Source organism: Channa argus, chromosome 16, assembly GCF_033026475.1.
Source record: "Channa argus isolate prfri chromosome 16, Channa argus male v1.0, whole genome shotgun sequence".
NCBI lineage: Eukaryota > Metazoa > Chordata > Actinopteri > Anabantiformes > Channidae > Channa > Channa argus.
In genome coordinates, this window is record NC_090212.1 from 15,549,594 (window position 1) to 15,571,152 (window position 21,559).

Genomic DNA, 21,559 nt, shown 5'->3' on the forward strand with positions numbered 1-21,559 from the left:
TGGGGAGCAGGAGGCACAAAGCTGCTGCTCAGATCAATATGAGTTTTAATTTTTGTAGGGAAACTAAAGCTTTGTGTGACAGAACAACACTGCTGCAAAGTGTTGGATGACAACAATTTGAAGCAAAGTAATGTGTGAAAAACAGCAGCTACATGTGATTTATGACTGTCACTGATAATTGATGTTATTGCAATAAAGCTCGCTCTGATACACAACATGTTGATGTTTTGTGCTTTATAATGTCACAATGACCAGTAAGAAATTAAACATTGTAGTGAAATATGTCCATATCTACAGAAAATGAAGTTTCACATTCCGATGGTGTAAATACAGATGTCTCTACCTTAAACACTGTTAATCTAAGTTATATGTAACGTAGGAATTAAAATAAGACAGATGTTGTTTTTGTTGGGTCAAAAATCTAAACTTTTATATGTGTTCAGGTAACATATATTAAACTGATTAAAACATGTAACTTAAATTAGAAACATCTTTTTATTGAAACTTCTCTAATTTGCCTTTCATATATTTGTGCTTTTGAACATGTATTTAGTGCTTGGTGAGGTCAGTGTGAGCTCTGTGTTCACTGGTCTGTGTCAGAGTCTCTTCCTCTTCAGCAGCTGCAGTTGGTTCCTGCTGTAACAGCTCAGTGTCTCTGCAGTTTGACTGAGGAGGTTTTTGTACGACTACAAATCACCGTGTGAACGTCATAATGACTTTAAATTATGCTGATTTAAAAAATGTTATTAAGCATAATTTATATATTTAATCTATAGATCATGTAAGAAAATTCCAAGCAGATAATTTACTGATATACCAGCATATATACCCAACCACAGTGAGACCTATCCTTAAATGTTCAACTACACTAATAGAAATATTTTTTTAATAATATTTTTTATCTGGACGCTGCTCTGCTGCTGCTTTACAGGTTCATTCACTCAGCAACATTTCAAACATGATGTGCTGCTTTTTCTCTCATTTGTTTCTGCTGATAAATGAAGGATTTGTTTTTGTCTGTAGGATGTAGCGGTCAGGTGACTGTGACTCAGCCTCCAGTAAAGACTTTTACTGCAGGATCCACTGTCACTATAAGCTGTAATGTAAACCAAGCTGTTGCTAAGTGGTGTAGTGGTCGTGACTGTCTGCACTGGTATCAGCAGAAACCCGGACAACCTCCAAAGCTCCTGATAAAATCTGGGAGCACACGTGAATCAGAAACACCAGCTCGGTTTAGTGGCAGTGGAAGCAGCACTGACTTCACTTTGACCATCAGTGGAGTTCAGGCTGAAGATGCAGCAGTTTATTACTGTCAGAGTTTCCACAGTGGACCAGTGTTCACACGGTGATTTGTAGTCGTACAAAAACCTCGTCAGTCAAACTGCAGAGACACTGAGCTGTTACAGCAGGAACCAACTGCAGCTGCTGAAGAGGAAGAGACTCTGACACAGACCAGTGAACACAGAGCTCACACTGACCTCACCAAGCACTAAATACTGATTCATAACTACAAATATATTGTACACAAATTAAGATCATATATGTACATTATCCACATTTTTCCCTGAATACCTTAGAGAAATATAATTTTGCTGTCATAATAATTTATTTACATCACTGCCCAAGTTTTATTGTATTTTTTGCTTTTTTACTATGAAATTATCAATTTAACATCAGTTTGTAAAAGAGAAACAGTTCTCACAGAGTTGAGCATCATTAGCAAAAACACAAAAATCAACATGCTATTAATCATGTTATTAATCACATTCACATGTCGCTGCTGAGTGTGTGTTAATCACACACTCACAGGTGTTTATTTGACTGAGCAGGTTGTGTTTTGAATGACTGCTGTGCATCACTGCTCCTAAACTAGTTTAAGATGAAGCACTGAGACAAGTCTGTGCAGAGTCTGCGACAGTGAGATTAATCCTAATGATGATGGTACTGACTCCACTGCTGAGCACACTGCTGCTGCTCACACTTCAAGGTCAGATGACGTGTTTCTCACTGTTAAATAGGGATTAAAAGCGTTTAAATGCAAGTTACATGTATTGTATTTTTTGTATTTAATGAAATAGTTGTCCAGTGTCTGTCACTGTTAAAAACTTTTTTTTAATTTCCAGGAGCAGGTTCCAGTCCGTCAGTGACTCAGTCTCCAGTGTCAAAGTCTGTTGGTCTGGGAGAGACGGCGTCTCTGAGCTGTACAGCCAGTTCAGGAGTCGATGATGATCTCAGTTGGTACCTGCACAAACCTGGACAACCTCCCAAACTCCTGTTTTATAAAATAAGTAGTCGCCAATCTGATACTCCGAGTCACTTCAGCAGCAGTGGATCTGAACCTGAATTCACTCTGACAATCAATGGAGTTCAAACTGAAGATGTAGGAGATTATTACTGTATGGGAGCATATAGAGGCCCCGTGTTCACACAGTGATACAGAGTCATACAAAAACCTCCTTCAGTCTGATCACACATTATTAGTTCAGTTGCAGCTGTTTCTGTAGCAAACTCTGACATGGACGACCGCTTCCAGGAACAACAATGTGGTATCAGACGTGGAAGTATTTTCATTGCACTATTTTATTAATTTAGATTTAAAAAATTTCAGTTTGAAGAAACTGAAACTAGAGTATTTGTTCTCCACATTTTCCTACAAGATATTATCTACATTTGAGATATGTTCTCCTGCTTTTATCAGTGATCAGTGATCATAATCAAATGTAAAAGTGAAGGGTAGTACCTGTGCATACACTACTTAATTTAAAAAAAGAATTGTATTAGATAAGTTCAGAAATTCTGTTTCTCTAATTTTATTTATCTTAATACTGAATTCTAAAATGTTTAGTTTCAGGCTATGAGATCAGCAGTGTTTGACAAACACTGAAGTGATCACAGTCTCAATAAAAACAAAACATTCAATGAAAACTTTCTATATGTTGTAGAAAGTAAAATTCTAAATTTTACAGTATTTACATTCAATGAAAATTTTGGTTCCTCCACCAAAAGTTCACCACAGTGACACAAGCTCATTAAGTTGCTGTACAAAAACCACCTGCTCTGTGAACATGCTACTATCTACTGAGTAAAATCTTTACTTTTGGTTATAACGCAGCAGAAAGTTTACTGAAGAGGAAGAACTCAGAGAACATGAGGTTACATTTCTGTCAATTCAGAGTCTGACAGGGAGTTTGAAGGCGACGATGAGATTGATCGTCAGTGAGCCAGAAAAAAGCTCATTAGCCGCCAGCTACTGTCTTTGCTGGACATCAAAATATGGTGAAATTGAATTGAATTCTGCAGCCACTGTGAGAAGGATTGAGGAGGACGATGCTGGAGCCTCATCCATCCAATCCACAGAACTACCATGTGTGAGGCCTTTAATGCTGTTGCTGTGTGTAGAGCTTATGTCTGTTTTGATGGCTCATGATTAATGGAACAAACTAACATAATTACAAACATAATTATTGTTTTTAATATTTACAGGAACATCCTTTACAGTCCATGAAGTTCCTGAAGTCTGAAACAAATGGACAACGGCAAAATGCTCAATCAACATTTAGTGGCAAATGTTGAGTTTCACACTGATGAAATTTGTAATAGACATTTTAAAAATTATTATGCGGAATAAGCTTTTGTTCAAATTTCTTTTTATCCTCATGAGTTTTGTAGATGTTTGTTCATAAGCCTAAGAGACAGATTTACCCCAAGTAATGTGATCGTGGTTTTTACTGTACATCCATCCATTATCTGTAACTTCTTATTCTGTTTGGGTCCTGGGGGAGCTGGAGCCTTTCCCAACTGTCATCAGATGAGAGGAGGGGTCCAGTCTATATCAGGGCCACAGAGAGACAGCTATTTACACTCACACTCACACCTACAGGCAGATTTAGATTCACCAGTTAAACTAACATGAATGTACCTGCAGGAAACCCACGCAAACACGGGGAGAACATGCAAACTACATACAGAAAGGCCACGACCTGCAACCTACTAGCTGTGAGGTGGCAGTGCTAATACTGTTCATATAGATTTTTTTTTTTTCGTTTATGACATAAACATTATAGAAATAATGAAATTCAATATTTCTATTTTGGTGGGAGAAAAGGGGGATGGGAATGGGAATTCTGGTTTCAGTGTCTTGCCAAGAGACACTTTGACATATAGCCGGGGATCGAACCACTGATAAAAGAAAATAATTTCTGAGCTGTCTGAGGAGTTGTTGTCCATGTTTAATAGAAAGTTGAGAAAGGTTTATTAAAACCCTTAAACACTGACTATAAGTTATGTTTACAGCCTCTCTTTAAAATATACATTTTAGTTTTCGTAATGCTACACTGAAACATCTGTATTAACCGTTTGATGTACGTGATCATGAAAATGCAAAATCAGTCTCATGTGAGTTTGTACAGGTGGTTGTTGTGAACCTGAGCTGTCAGTAGGAGGCAGTCAGCATCTACTTATGATCCCAGAGGTCAGAGAAGAACAGAAAAGACACAAACTGCAGAGAAATGAAGAAATCAAGAACTCATTCCTCCCTCTCAGTTTCATAAACATAGATGTGCTCAGATGTATTTGCATGACTTTCCTGCACTGTTGCTCCTCAGAGTTTAAGTTCTTCTGTCACAGAGACTCTGAACTGTTTTCATGCTCTCACTCTGAAAACTGCATCAGGACGATGTTGCCAATAACTCTGTTGGTCATGTTGGTTTTTCTGAGTCAGGGTGAGAAACTTTTAAACATTTCTTGTTCTCTGATTTCTACATTTGGTATAAATTCATCTTAGCTTGAATTATGTCTCAAGTCTGGCTTTGAATAACGTTAGACAAATCAAACCTAAAACAATAATTTGTTACAACGACATTTTTCATTTCAGAGTCTTCTGCCAACAACTTTCTGACTCAGACTGACAAATCCAAGTCTGTTAGTCTTGGAGAAGCAGTTACTATCAGCGCCACAGGGAGTTCAAATATTGGTGCTGATCTCAGTTGGTACCTTCAGAAACCTGGACAGGCTCCTAAACTTCTTATATATAGTTCATCAACTCTAAACTCAGGAACTCCATCAAGATTCAGTGGCAGTAGATCTGGTTCTCACTACACTCTAACCATCAGTGGAGTTCAGGCTGAAGATGTTGGAGATTATTACTGTCTTGGTGACCATGGTGGTGGAGTGTTCACACAGTGATTCAGAGTCGTACAAAAACCTCCGTCAGTTTGACTGAACTGAAATCAGCCTGTTGCAGGTGCAGATAGATGATGAAAAGACTGATGAGGAAATAAATGGTGCAGTGAACACAACCCAGTAGTTCTCAAGCTGAAACACAATGAATCCAAAAACTTACAACTGAAATGATTTTCCACATATCACAATATTTCACAGTATATGTCTCAATATTATGCTAATGACACTATCAATAGCTTTATCAGGATCTCTATCAAATTCAAAGAATAATTTCCAGACAGACACTATGAAATTCATAATTTCTATTTGCTGTACAAAGTAAAAGCGTTTGTTACTTACAGTCAACGATGAGTTTGGGTTCTCCACCAAAAGTCCACCACAGTGATACAAACTCATTAAGTGCTCGTACAAAAACCTCCTGCACTGTGAACAAGCAGCACTGAACTGAAAACAATCATATTTTTTTAATCACATAAAAGAATATTTCAAAATTGGACTGTAAAATGCTTTGTAATGTGAGGACTACAGAAAGTTGCATTAGTAATATATTTTTATAATCATATTTAAATTTTTACCCCTCAATAAGAAATAATTTGTGTCTTTGTATCTTTTTAACTTTATGATATAATAAATTACTAAAAAACATAATAAGTTTAAATCATGCTGATTTAAAAAAAATTATTAAACATAATTTATATATTTAATCTATAGATCTGGTAGGAAAATTCAAAGTAGATAATTTACTGATATACCAGCATATAGACCCAATATACCAACCACAATGAGACCTATCCTTAAATGTTCAACTACGCTAATAAATATATTTTTAATTATTCCATTAGAATGATAGATGGTGTAAATCCAAGCAGTATGTTTCCTGGTTTGTGTCCCACGTCAGTGGAGTTCAAGGATCAGCTCTGAGCCCCTTCTTGTTTGCTGTGGTGATGGACAGGCTGACAGATGAGCTTAGACAGGAATCTCCATGGACTATGATGTTTGCAGATGACATTGTGATTTGTAGTGAGAGCAGGTGGAGGAAAATCTAGAGAGGTGGAGGTCTGCTCTGGAAAACAGAGGAATGAAGCTTAGCCGCTGCAAGACAGAACACATGTGTGTCAATGAGAGGGACCCAGGTGTAATGGTGAGGTTACAGGGAGCAGAGGTGAAGAAGGTGCAGGACTTTAAGTACTTAGGGTCAACGGTTCAGAGCAACGGAGAGTGTGGAAAAGAGGTGAAGAGGCGAGTGCAGGCAGGTTGGAACAGGTGGAGAAAAGTGTCAGGTGTGCTGTGTGATAAAAGAGTATCAGTGAGAATGAAAGGAAAGGTCTTCAAGACGGTGGTGACACCAGAGATGTTGTTCGGTTTAAAGACAGTGGCACTGAAGAAAAGACAGGAAGCAGAGCTGGAGGTAGCAGAGCTTAAGATGTTGAGGTTCTCTTTGGGAGAGACAAGGATGGACAGGATCAGGAATGAGGACATCAGAGGGGGAGCTCATGTTAGATGTTTTGGAGATAAAGTCAGAGAGGCCAGATTTTGGTGGTTTGGACATGTTCAGAGGAGAGACTGTGAATATATCAGTAGAAGGATGCTGAGGTTGGAGCTGCCAGGCAGGAGGTCTAGAGGAAGACCAAAGAGGAGATTTATGGATGTAGTGAGGGAGGACATGAAGTTAGTTGGTGTGAGAGAAGAGGATGCAGAGGACAGGGTTAGATGGAGGCACATGATTTGCTGTGGCGACTCCTGAAAGGGAACAGCCGAAAGGAAAAGAAGATATAATAGATTAGTAGAAAACATAATGACTTTAAATTATGCTGATTTAAAAAATGTTATTAAGCATAATTTATATATTTAATCTATAGATCATGTAAGAAAAATCAAAGTAGATAATTTACTGATATACCAGCATATAGACCCAATATACCAACCACAGTGAGACCTATCCTTAAATGTTCAACTACACTAATAGAAATATTTTTTAATTATTCCACTAAGATGATAGATGGTGTAAATCCAAGCAGTATGTTTCCTGGTTTGTGTCCCACGTCGTCTTCAGTGTGTTGACAGCAGAGAAATCATTTCCATAGAGAGGAGGCTTTGCATCGTCAGCTGATCCTCCAGTGAACTGAGAAGGTTTATAGTCCTGGGAGTTCAACACTGCAGGACTCAGATCTGTCAGTCAACACAGCAGAAACCGCAACCACCATGACTCTCATCACCATCCTCATCTGGACGCTGCTCTGCTGCTGCTTTACAGGTAAGAAAATACAGTATGTTTAGAAAATAATTTTCCTAAACCATTTATGTACATAGAGACATTGATAAATTTAAAAACATGCACATTCTACATCTTAATAAGTCAATTAATATAAAGTTTTTCTGTGTTTTTCAGGATCTCATAGTCAAGAGTCAGAGTGCACATAGTGGTGGTGTGTTCACACGGTGATTTGTAGTCGTACAAAAACCTCCTCAGTCAAACTGCAGAGACACTGAGCTGTTACAGCAGGAACCAACTGCAGCTGCTGAAGAGGAAGAGACTCTGACACAGACCAGTGAACACAGAGCTCACACTGACCTCACCAAGCACTAAATACATGTTCAAAAGCACAAACATATGAAAGTTGAACCAAATAGGAACATTCTGATATTTACAGTGGACGATGAGTTTGGTTCCTCCACCAAAAGTGACCCACAGTGATACAAACTCATTAAGTGCTCGTACAAAAACCTCCTGCACTGTAAACAAGCAGCACTGAACTGAAAACAATCATATTTTCTAAAAAAAAACAACAGAATTTTAAAATATTAGACTGTGAAAGCTTTGTAATGTGAGGATTAAAGAAACTTAGTAATAATAATATATTTTTAGAATCATGTTTACATTTTTTCAACTCAATGAGAAATAATTTGTGTCCATGTATATTTTACACTTTATAATATAATAGATTATTAAAAAACATAATGACTGAATCATACTGATTTTGAAAATGTAATTGAGCAGAATTTGTATATTTAATCTATAGATCATGTAAGAAAAATCAAAGTAGATAATTTACTGATATACCAGCATATAGACCCAATATACCAACCACAGTGAGACCTATCCTTAAATGTTCAACTACACTAATAGAAATATTTTTTAATTATTCCACTAAGATGATAGATGGTGTAAATCCAAGCAGTATGTTTCCTGGTTTGTGTCCCACGTCGTCTTCAGTGTGTTGACAGCAGAGAAATCATTTCCATAGAGAGGAGGCTTTGCATCGTCAGCTGATCCTCCAGTGAACTGAGAAGGTTTATAGTCCTGGGAGTTCAACACTGCAGGACTCAGATCTGTCAGTCAACACAGCAGAAACCGCAACCACCATGACTCTCATCACCATCCTCATCTGGACGCTGCTCTGCTGCTGCTTTACAGGTAAGAAAATACAGTATGTTTAGAAAATAATTTTCCTAAACCATTTATGTACATAGAGACATTGATAAATTTAAAAACATGCACATTCTACATCTTAATAAGTCAATTAATATAAAGTTTTTCTGTGTTTTTCAGGATCTCATAGTCAAGAGTCAGAGTGCACATAGTGGTGGTGTGTTCACACGGTGATTTGTAGTCGTACAAAAACCTCCTCAGTCAAACTGCAGAGACACTGAGCTGTTACAGCAGGAACCAACTGCAGCTGCTGAAGAGGAAGAGACTCTGACACAGACCAGTGAACACAGAGCTCACACTGACCTCACCAAGCACTAAATACATTTTCAAAAGCACAAACATATGAAAGACAAATAAGTTTCAATAACAAGATGTTTCTAATTTTTGTTTTATTTTTGACTTGATAAAACACAAGTTACTATTTTTGCCCATTTTTGAACCCAACAAAAACAGCATCTTTCTTATTTTAATTTCTACGTTATATATAACTTATATTAACAGTGTTTAATGTAGAGACATCTGTATTTACACCGTCTGAATGTGAAACTTCATTTTCTGTAGATATGGACATATTTCACTACAATGTTTCATTTCTTACTGGTCATTGTGACATTATAAAGCACAAAACATCAACATGTTGTGTATCAGAGCGAGCTTTATTGCAATAACATCAATTATCAGTGACAGTCATAAATCACATGTAGCTGCTGTTTTTCACACGTTACTTTACTTCAAATTGTTGTCATCCAACACTTTGCAGCAGTGTTGTTCTGTCACAAAAAGCTTTAGTTTCCCTACAAACATTAAAACTCATATTGATCAGAGCAGCAGCTTTGTGCCTCCTGCTCCCCACAGACACAGCTCCTGTCCTGAGCCTCACTCAGCTCCTTTAGGTCTCACAGTGGCTCCTGCGGAGGGACTGGATCTGGCTGTGATCATGATGGAGGACTCTGCAGGAGTACACTTCTCCTCTCATCCAGTTCTCCTGGTTCAGGGTCAGGGTGCTGCTGCTGCTGAAGCGGCCGTTCTTCTCCTCCTCTGAGCTGCTCAGGACCCCCTCTGTCACCTCTGTACCGTCCACCTCCCAGCTCACCACAGCTCCCTGAGGAGAGTAGCCAGTCAGCAGGCAGGCCAACGTGGCCGAGCCCCCGAAGATCTGCTGAGAGGAGGGGGGGAGCAGGGAGACCGAGGGTCTGAGCTTGGGGCCAGCTGGAGGGGAGAGCAGAGACACACAAGGAGCAGATGAACTTCTACTGAAGCATCGACATGAGACAGTTATAATACATGACAGAGGTTCACAGAGCAGTGACCAGACAGAGAAGAGGAGGAACGAGAGGAAATGAGGGGTTAACACGTTTTTTCAAATGGAAAAATAGTTTGAGGACTTTTTCTGATAAACTCATCACCAGTCAGAATAATTACATAACATGCACCATGAGTTAGGTGTAAAAATAAGAAAAAAGTATTTGTTAAAAACATGTTTCAGACTTTGTCATCTGTTTGTTTCACTTCCTTTTCATGACATTAAGACTAACGACCTGTGAAGCTACAGCTACAGCAAATTTACATAAAAACCTTCTTTTTAGTTTGGTGGACATGTTGGTTCTTTGTTCGATTTAAGACATTTTCAACATCACAGATGTAAAAAATGTGAATTTCCAATTGTTGTAAATAAATTTAAAACCTGAACTTTATGAAACAAATATTTTATTTAAAAAGTACAGATTACTGTATAAGTATAATTTAAAATGTACATTTCTGTCAACATAACAAAACTGCTGACTCTGCAGTACAATGTTTATCCCAATAGTCATCACCACCTCAGCTAATGAAGAAGCCCAAAAAATATAACATCTAAATTACCCAAAATGATTTGTCGTTAGACTTTTTAGCAATATTTGATGTAATAATCCGTGTTGAACCAAATAAGTAAATTCTGATACTTACAGTGGATAATGAGTTTGGTTCCTCCACCAAAAGTGTACCACAGTGATACAAACTCATTAAGTGCTCGTACAAAAACCTCCTGCACTGTGAACAAGCAGCACTGAACTGAAAATTATCATATTTTTTAAATTACATAACAGAATATTGTAAAGTTGGACTGCAAAAGGGTTTGTGATTTGAGGACTATAGAAACTTGCCTTATTAATACATTTTATAATCATATTTAAATTTTTTACACCTCAATGAGAACTAATTTTTGTCTTTGCATTTTTTTCACTTTATCATATAATAGATTACTAAAAAAACATAAGTTTAAATCATGCTGATTTTAAAAATGTTATCAAGCATAATTTATATATTTAATCTATAGATCTCGTAGGAAAATTCAAAGTGAATAATTTACTGATATACCAGCATATAGACCCAATATACCAACCACAGTGAGACCTATCCTTAAATGTTCAACTACACCAATAGAAATATTTGTAATTATTCCATTAAGATGATAGATGGTGTAAATCCAAGCAGTATGTGTCCTGATGTTGTGTCCCACATCGTCTTCAGTGTGTTGACAGCAGAGAAATCATTTCCATAGAGAGGAGGCTTTGCATCGTCAGCTGATCCTCCAGTGAACTGAGAAGGTTTATAGTCCTGGGAGTTCAACACTGCAGGACTCAGATCTGTCAGTCAACACAGCAGAAACCACAACCACCATGACTCTCATCACCATCCTCATCTGGACGCTGCTCTGCTGCTGCTTTACAGGTAAGAAACAAATGTTTAGAAAATTATTTTTCTTAAACCATTTATAGAAATAGAGTCACTGATAAATTTAAAAACATGCACATTCTACATCTTAAGAAGAGTCAATTAATATAAAGTTTTTCTGTCTTTTTCAGGATCTCATAGTCAAGTTACTGTTACTCAGCCTGCTGCAGTAACACAATCTCCTGGATCCACAGTCACTCTGACCTGTAAAACAGACCCAAAGGTTGATAAATGGTCAGATGGGGATAGTAGAGTGCACTGGTATCAGCAGAAATCTGGACAAACTCCCAAGCTGGTTATTATCCTTGGTCAAAATGCTACAAGTGAGTTTTCCTCACGATTTTCTGGCAGAGGAGATGGTGTGAACGCAGTGGTGACCATCAGTGGAGTTCAGGCTGAAGATGCAGCTGTTTACTACTGTGAAGCTGTGCATAAGATTAATGATGCTTGGACGTTCACACAGTGATTTGTAGATGTACAAAAACCTCCTAAGTCAGAGACACTGAGCAGTAACAGTAAAAACCGACTGCAGCTGCTGCAGAGAAAGAGACTCTGACACAGACCAGTGAACACAGAGCTCACGCTGATCTCACCAAGCACAAACCTGATAAACACACCAACATACAATAAGCACATACATCTTTCAGACCCATTTTTTTCAGTATAACAAAACAATCTGTAAAATCTATTAGTGTTATTGTGATTAATTATTTATAATATAGTGAAATATATTTTTGTGGGACCTTGCAAGATTTAGCAGAGAAATTATTCACAGCAACATTTGCTTGAATATGAAGCTTATATGTTATTAGGTTGGCAGACATGACAAACACAAGTTTACAAGTTTATGACTTTCTTTTAGAAAATGTTTCTATTATTAACAATACAATATAAATTAACCTACTTATTCTACTTCATACTACTCTATATTTACCACAGCTGAAATCTAAATCATGGGGCAGTGATCATTTTTCAAACACATTCGTCTCAACAGCCTTCAGGGTTTACGTTCACACTGACACCTGCTGGTCCATCTCATGCACGGCACTGTTTGACAGCCTCGATGCCAAGTCCTGACGTTAAGGCCTCTCAGCCTGACTCCTGCTCAGACGAAGACGTCATGTTAAGATCAAGGGACAATTAAGTATCAGGGCATGTTCTGAACACTGAGGACGGATAGTGGCGTCTCACCTTTGGCCTCTGATAATCCTGCTCGCACAGTTTAAATGACTTTATTTACACACAGTGACATCAACTTCCACAATTCTTATGTTCCTAGGCAGCAGCAGCTGTATCAGTGTTCATTTAAACAATGACAGCATCTGTATACAATGTTATTCCTTATTCTTACTATTATTATTAATCATTAACCACTTATTATTAATCATTACTTTCTGGGAGAATGTTGAACATTCATGTTATGTTAGAAATGTTGCTATGACCTTGTCCAAATGAGAATTCAAAGCAAGTCAAAATGCAAGCCCTGTTTTATGACATCTTGGAGGCAGGTAGCAGTAACTCACAACCAGGTATGAATGGAGGAGCTAATCAGTCCTGAAGTCGTGCGTCTTTCATAAGCCTTTGTATCTGTGAAGGATCCTCTGTTAGCATGGGATGGGGGTAATCCTTTTAGGCAGTGCTCTACCGGGAATCAATTTGTGAACACTTCCTCTCTCAGACTGGATGAGCTCCTCAATGCGAGACAGGACCAACGTTTGACCAGAATCACTGGCCGTCCTCTGCCTCGGATCTTGTGGGATACATACTCATCTAACCAACTCACCAGGTGATCCTGACATCTGTATTCAGTCAGGGGGGAGGGGGGGTCTGCTGGGATACAGAGTGAGCCTGAGTCAGGATGGAAAGTTCAAAAAATCTACTGAAGAATATGGTGTCGGTGAAAATCAGAGAGTACGTGAAGGACTACTGCAAGAGGAATGGCCTGCTTACTTTGTCCGTGTTTGCTGTGGTCACGGGCTGCGTGCTTGGATTTATCCTCAGGTCGCTCAATCTCTCGACACAGGTATGGATGAATGGAAGGAAGACAATTCAACTTCCTGGTAGAATATAATGGAAAGTTAACTCAACATTCAAGAGAGACAAAGGGACTTGAAGGGGAGTCAGCCAGTCTGTCCTGTAGGACTGCAGCTAAAGCCAGTTATGTAACAGTGAGAGGAAAGCATGTATATGGGCAATCAGAGGCCCCAAAGGAAGTGCAGATATATTGTAGCATCTTTTTCTTTGGTTTTGATCTTGCTGCCCACAGATTCCCTGTTTTGGTTCACTCTTGCCATAGTGTACACGACCGGCTCAGCGAAAACAGCAGATATAAGTAAATCATTTAGCAACCAAAGAGCCTGACTGTGTGTTCTGTGTGTTTGCTTCCATTGTTCAGCAACATTTATTACTGGAAGGCCAAATACACTCCTCACATCATGTTCATTTGATGCTCCTGTGATGCTCTACATGGACCAAGTAGCTTGTCGGGCAGATTAAACCTTGTGCACTGGCAGCAGCCTATAAAACACACTGTATATTATTCTGATGTTAAAACTCAGAAAGCATTAACATTAATAGCAAATTGCAACAAACTTTTTATAGCAGTCACCATAAGGTGTGAACAACACTGTCTTTGCTGCATTGAATCCAGTTTTAGCAGACTACCATTTCATTTCCGTTACCATGGATAAACAGTGCTACGATAAAATTCAAATTAAAATTCACATCCATATAGTTTTTGACAGAGAAGAACAGAATTCTTTGCACTCAGTATAAGTTAAACTAAATCAGCCCTATTTACAAACCGTGTTTTTAAAATGTATTCCCTGTAGCATTATTAGATGCAATGTTTACTTCAGGTGTTTTTCTTTCACAGGCCAAAATCTATTTTTCTTTCCCTGGAGAGCTGCTGATGAGGATGTTAAAGATGCTGATTCTGCCACTCATCACCTCCAGGTAAGAAACCAAACTCCAAACTGAGGTACACCTGACGTGTTTTGAAGCTTTTGTTTCAAACCTGTCCTGGGATGGACTGTGACAAAAGTGTGTGAACTTCTTGGATTCTCAGTTCATTTAAGGAGAAATGTAATGATCTGGCCCGTTAGCGCCACTTCCTGTTCTGGACTTTTATTTTGTAGCCCTTTTGCCCACTTCTGGTTCCCAGCCCAGCTTACACCTGTTTCCCCACCTATTTAACCTTTAGACAGTTAGTTTGCTAATATTAGCCATTTACTGTTTTAACCAGTTTGCACCTGTTCTGTTGTCTGTGCTCTACTTTGATTCTTAAATCAGATTTGTGTTTTTGTATGTGTTTTGTGTTACCTTTTAAGACCAAGTCAGCTTTTTTCCTCCCTCCTGAAGTGATTTTAAGTTACATCTCTTAATATCCTGTGCTTTTTAATTAAGCTGTTAATTTCCTACAACCATTTTCTCTGGTTTGCGGCCTTGTCCAGGCTATTCCCTAGTTTATGTATTTGTGTTCACGTGTGAATTCTGACTCTAAGCTGAAGTCTGGTTTTGGTATTTATGTTTGGAAATGTTAGTATTGCAGCACTAGTTGCATGTTGATTTTCCATAGATATGTTGATTTTCTAGATTCTTAATAGTCACTTACTGTCTTTTGACACACCTGTCTCTGATCTCCTCCTGGATAGTGTTTTATTATTTTTGTTCCCTGGTGTCTCTGATTAAAGTTCTCATATTCTACCACATTCCCTCTCACTGTGTTTACTCCGGGGTCCGTTGTCATACACAAATCCTGACACGTAAATTGTGAAATGGTGAGCCAGAGAGGCTCTGCCTCATTAAAGAAGAGAAAGCTGAGTCTTTACTTTCAAAGCCTGATCATGAAGACACGTTTTGTGGAAGTGTGTTATGGCTTTAACAAAGAAAATTAATGATGACCTTAAAAGCACATTGCTGAAGGGTAGAAAGGATTACAAGAGATTTTCTAAAGAGTCTGGACTCCTCCAGTCAACTGTTAGGCAAATTGTGTACAAAAAAACCCATTGTTGCCCTCCGAAGAGGGGTCAACCCACAAAGATCAAATAAATAGAGATGTGAGTGATTGTCTGAGAGGCCACAAGGAACCCAAGGTAACATCTGCCAAATAAAAGGTCTCTCTTCCACTGGCTTATGTCAGTGTTTGAGTCCACCATCAGGACAACATTGAACAACAATGATTAAAAATAGTGAAATTGCAAGGACGAAACCACTTTTGTCCAAGACCATGTGGATAAGTCAGAAAGCTACTGGAGGAATGTATGGAGACCAAAGCCGAACTTTGTGGCCTCAATGAGAAGCATTATGTTTGACAATGACCAAACACTGTATTTAAGTGTAATGACCTGATCCTATCTGTTAAATGTAGTGGTGGCAGCATCATGATATTAATCTGAGTTATTCAAACAAATCAGAACAAGGTATCCGTCCTTGAACTGAAACTAAGCAAAGAGTCAAACAGCAAGATTACTGCAAACATACAAGTCATTCTCGCAAAGAATAAATGAATGCAGATGAAATGTATTGTTTTTGAAAGAGTAAGTCAAAGTTCTGACTTCAGTCTTGTAGACATAATGTGACAGGACCTGACCCAGGCACTTAAAGGAACCCAGCCACCATCTTTGAGCTGAAGCCGTACTGTAAGCGGGAAGGTTCTGAAAATCCTCCAAGCTGATGTGCAGGGCTGATAAACAGTTATAGGGAACATTTAGTGAAAATGAGGGTCACACCAATTACAAGTCACATACTTATGCCTCACAAAGATATTTAAGATATATAATTTTCGCAATAAATAAATGAACAGTTTTAGTGTTTGTCTAATTTGTTATATTCAGTATCAGTAAAGGACAGAATTCCAACCTTTTAATTTGTATTTTATCTTAATTGAACAATATTTAATTCTATAATATGGCCAAAAATAATGTAGATTTTCTTATAATTTGCAGCTACAAAAATCTAAATTATACGTTAAAACTGTTATTTTGTGATTTTCTTCTCTTGATTCATTACTCATAATTAAATAACTCAATACGAAAACGTAACAATTCACCGTTCAAACAAGCGTTAACCAGTAACTTTGTCATTTTCCAATCCAGTCTTATGTCCGGCCTCTCAGCCATGGACACGAAGGCAAGTGGTCGGCTGGGAGTCCTGACTATCACCTACTACCTGTGGACGACTTTCATTGCCGTCATCGTTGGCATCGTGCTGGTGCTCATCATTCACCCGGGGACAGGCTCAGAGATAGATGGTCACCACGCAAGTTCAGGGCCTGTTATGACCTCTGCTGATGCCCTGCTAGACCTCATCAGGTAAACATCCCACTTTGACAAGTTAGGCTTCAGTAAGAATCTAAAGAAATCTCCACTTTGGTAAAGGCTTTTCGGATTTCTGTTTTTTTTACTTTTATTTCCCAAGATGAGGATTTGCTGTGTAATACCCTGGAACACCTGGGGAAAACCACTTCAGACCAATTAAATCCAGTACAGATCCAGTTTAGACCTTGTGAGCTCCCTGTGCCTCGTTAGGAACAGGAAGCTCCCTAAGTTCAAAATGTCAAAGGATCAGTTTGATCCTGGGGGCTGACACAATAGCTTCCACAAAGTCACATAGTCAGATATCCTCAGCAAGTACATGTTCTGGATATGTCCTGGATACAGGATGGACAAGACATTGCATTCAAGACAAAAGTCGAATCTTAAAATAAATTGAATTAAAGTCAGTTTTCTAAGCAGCAAAGTCACTTCAGAAGTGCTTGCAACATAGTTGGAGTGTCACTTCTACGCAGCAGGGCACCTAAGAATAGGGAGACACTTAATTGCAATCTTTTAAGCCTGTGCTTTCTTAGAAGGACCTTGTGCAGTGTTACGCCATTAACAAGCCTGCAAACCGGTGTGTGCTCATGCTAATTCCTCCTTCTTAAACCTGATTGTTTTAGAGAGCTCTAGCTGCAGAACCTTTCACTGCCTGAGTTCTGTGTCATTGACTTGAGCTGTATAAATACACTCGCAGGACATGATGCTGGTTGTCTCCTTCAACCCTCCATCTTGTCAACATTTGAGGGTCTTTCTTTACTTTTTTTGAATTATGTTTCACACACATGCCCTGATACACGTGTCTATACACTGTCTTTTATAGGAACATGATTCCATCAAATCTAATTGAAGCAACTTTTCAGCAGGTGAGTGGACAAAAGGAAGAAACTGTACAATGACGTATATTAATACTTTGTACAATTATATCATCTCTCCATGGTTATTCTCTGTCCTCTCTCTTCCAGTACCGGACAGATTTGGTTCCTATTGTGCAGAACTCAGATGTAAAAGAGTCTCAGGCCAACTATGTGTATGTCATGCCCGACTACCACAACCCTCATCTGGGGCACCCAGTCTTCCTGGAGATCACCCCTGCTCCTGACGTCAAGTACAAGATTGTCCCCAGTACGAGCAAAGGCATGAACGTTTTGGGGATTGTCATCTTCTCAGCTACCATGGGTGAGACAATGAAACAGCTCAGGCACCTAGCCCCTCTTTATGAAAGTATAATCTTTATGGTATGAAAATATTATAGCTGCCTTTACTGACTGTTTATAAATATAATTTTATTTAGGTTGCTAGGTTGTGAAAAACATATCCTTCTCCAACATGGAGTATTGGATAATTGTTCATTAAGAGCTTTTTGACAAAAAGAATCATATAATTGTAGAGAAAGTGACACTATTCGAATATTTTGTTAATGACCAATGGTGAAAGAAGGAAAAATTCTATATAAGTAATAGTAATAAATTATGTTACAATATTTGACATCATTTTATAGTTTTACCTGTTTCTTTTCAGAAGGTCACAAAGTCGATAGTGGAATAAGGAAGAAAAAAAATGTTCTACTACAAAAATCTATACTTTCTGTGACATTTTTTAAAAATTGTTGCTTTAAATTTCTAAAGCATTGGTCCTAAAATTGTGAGAGGGGAAAATGGCGCCATGTGTTTGGAAAGCTTTTTGACATTTAGCCATGTGTGCGATTGATCTCCTTCTGAAATGTACTTGAGAATAAAGTGGCAAAAAAATAGAATTAGTTGAGGAAAGTATAAGTATTTATTTAGCTAATCTATCAGGGTATCTATGTAAGTCTCTATCTGTACTTCAGTACAGTGGAGTAAAAAATATTTCTCAATGCTGGTAATGAATTACTAACATTGTTCATTGCAGACATAGTAACTAACCAAAGGTTGTTGTTTTTTTTTCAACCTGGCAACACAAATGTTTCTTTTATTAATGTTGTTTCTAGCACGATCGAAAAGGGGGTTAGTAAATACTTTGTTATTCAGTAAGCGACAAGTTAACACGGGGAAAGAAAGTGGGGACATGAGAATGAACTTTAAACATATGGATGTACTCTGTGTTCTCAGGTCTGCTGCTGGGGAAGATGGGAGAACGTGGAGCACCACTGGTCAACGTGTGTCAGTGTATCAACGAGTGCGTCATGAAGATCATTAATGCGGCTATGTGGTAAGGCTGCACTCACGCGCACAGACACACACACACACACACACTGTTACGCACATATATCCAAAAAAAGACAGATGACGCGGGACAGAGCCAGATTATGTCTAAAAATAAATCTCATGCAGTAAGTGGCAGTATGCTTGCGCAAAGAGAACGAGAAAAAAACAAATACACATGGTTTGGAGGGTGAATAACGTCACACTCTATGTCCAATAGTATGCAGACAGTCAGGAAAACAGTGTGGTTTTAGTGTAAGTCATGGGCCTTATTCTGCTGCTGTAGCACCCTGCAGGCTGCGGGGATTTGCTCCCTTTCAGGCACAAGAGCATTAGTGAAAATGCCGGGTGATGTCAGATGATGAGGCCTGGCTTTTATTTGTTGTTCCACTAAATTCCAAAGGTGTTTCGATGAGGCTGAGAACAGCTCACAAAGCCAGAAAATGTCTCTTCCTGATGGATTTGGCCCAGCAGCATTATCAAATTAAAACAGGTCCAAATCCAAATCCATGTTTTCTTTTTTTAATCATAATCACATCCCTGATGTTATTCTTAAAGCAGTAAATAAAAAGTGATCAACAATGACAACATACAATATCAGAAAAAAAGAAAAGAGTATTGTTACTCATATTCTCTCCTCTCCTGTGTGCAGGTACTTCCCCTTCGGTATTGTGTTTCTTGTAGCAGGGAAGATCCTGGACATGCACGACCCAGCTCACCTGGGGGAGAAGCTGGGCATGTACTTCATCACTGTGTTGTGCGGTCTGTTTGTCCACGGCCTCATCCTCCTGCCTCTCTTCTTCTTCTTCTTTACGCGCAAAAACCCCTTCCCCTACATCAGAGGGCTGCTGCAGGCTCTTGTCATTGCATTGGCTACATCATCAAGGTAAGAGTATTTGTTTATTTATTTATTCATATTATTTAACCCATAGATGCAGCTGCGGACCTTCTTTCAGATCACGCGTTCTCTTCCTCTGCAGCTCAGCCACGTTGCCGATCACCATGAAGTGTCTCTTGGAGAACTGTGGAGTGGACCGGCAGATAGCTCGCTTCGTACTGCCAGTGGGAGCCACCATCAACATGGATGGGACAGCTCTGTATGAGGCAGTGGCAGCCATCTTTATTGCTCAGGTCAATGAGTATGACTTGGACTTTGGCCAGCTGGTCACTATAAGGTGAGAATAAACTAAGCTCATCACCCTCCCATGAGAGGTTTACCGTGTTAGAACAATTGTGTTTTACATCTCGGCTCTTGTCTCATCAGTATAACAGCAACAGCAGCCAGCATCGGGGCAGCTGGGATCCCTCAAGCAGGCTTGGTTACCATGGTGATTGTCCTAACCTCTGTGGGGTTACCGCCTGCTGACATCTCGCTGATCGTGGCCATCGACTGGGTTCTGTGAGTCCCACTAAGAACAATAATTCTACATGGAGCATCAATAATGCTTGTGGGGACAAACGTGTCAATGATCTTTTTCTGACTGCTTTTCAGTGACCGCTTCCGGACAATGATCAACGTTCTTGGTGATGCCTTAGCTGCTGGGATTATGGCTCATATATGCAAGAAGGACTTTGATAAAGCCGCCGCTGCTGCTGCAGCTGCCGCCACCGTTGCTGTTAACGCCAATAATGGAGGTGGCCCCAAACGGGTAAGGGTGACAATTTCCAGTTGTTCATAAAACAGTGCAAATAGATGTGGTGAAAACCGGATTTTTAGGTATATTTTTCAATGGAATTAAAGATTTTTTTTAATGTATTATTGTAAGCCCCTATAGTTGATAGTGGATGGCTGATTGAGGAAATATACACTTTATTGATCATTTTAATCCCTATGTTCATTTAAATCTATAATAAACCTCAACTTTTAAAAACTTCTTTAACCATCTTCTTTACTACCTGTATCGTCATTGGCTTCCCTGCAGAGAGACACAGTCATCTCCTTTGGTAATCAGAGCGTGGCCCTGTCCGATGTTCCTCTGATAGCACACCGCTGCGATTACGTGTTCGAGGTGGATGGAGACAATGTGCTGGAGAGACCCATGGCCTGCTACAACCTCTGCCATGTCTGAGACACCTTCACAGGATGAACAGAAAGGGATACTGCCTTTTACAGCACACCTGAAGACCAAAGGGACCATCGTCTGAGGTCCGAAAAATCCCATTTGGTTACAATTCCATTAGGTTTCCATCCTGAATGACACCAGAGTTTGACTTCGCTGTGGTGAGAGGGTTTAGCAGCTTTAATGGGCTTTGTCTGTGCCATGTCGAAACAGAAACCTTCATAACTTGATTATAGGGAGCTGGACAGGAGCTGAACCTAAATCTCACATCGACGCTCAATGCTGTTTGACCACGATGTGTTGCAATGACATACATTAAGTAGGATTAGTGTTTAACAAGACAATCATTGTAGTCCTGTCATAATTTAGTTTGATGGCAGGTTTAGATTTACCATCGAGGGTCTGAGTTGCCTTAACATCATCTCAGTTAATGGTCAATAATGCTGAGAACTTGAAAGACTTGAAGAGTAAACAGAAACTGATAATCAAAGAGCAAATAAATTTTGTTGGTTAACCTGTATTGAATATGGTATTTATAAAAACATATTACAGCAACATTTAACAGAAATACATTATTCTAGTACAGAAGTTACATTATTATTACATTCATGTTTTTATACATTTTATTTTAATTTTATGGTCATATTTTCTAATAAAAAAAAAACTGCTGTA

The 21,559-nt window shown here is 38.9% G+C and overlaps 1 protein-coding gene and 1 gene segment (V, D, J or C); one reads left to right on the forward strand and one right to left on the reverse strand.

Annotated features, from left to right (window-relative positions):
* Positions 1 to 9,248: 9,248 nt before the first annotated feature.
* Positions 9,249 to 13,125, reverse strand: LOC137101731 (Ig lambda-1 chain C region-like). The segment is given in 3 exon segments: positions 9,249 to 9,820; positions 10,559 to 10,663; positions 13,110 to 13,125. Coding segments are annotated over 3 exon segments (441 nt in total).
* slc1a8b (solute carrier family 1 member 8b) lies at positions 10,632 to 21,559 on the forward strand. The gene is made up of 12 exons (XM_067478563.1): positions 10,632 to 11,323; positions 11,458 to 13,349; positions 14,202 to 14,281; positions 16,423 to 16,638; positions 17,465 to 17,507; positions 17,607 to 17,820; positions 18,735 to 18,834; positions 19,480 to 19,713; positions 19,808 to 20,002; positions 20,092 to 20,226; positions 20,320 to 20,476; positions 20,750 to 21,559. Exons 2-12 carry the CDS (start codon positions 13,185 to 13,187, stop codon positions 20,894 to 20,896), a joined length of 1,686 nt encoding a protein of 561 aa, XP_067334664.1. The 5' UTR covers positions 10,632 to 11,323; positions 11,458 to 13,184; the 3' UTR covers positions 20,897 to 21,559.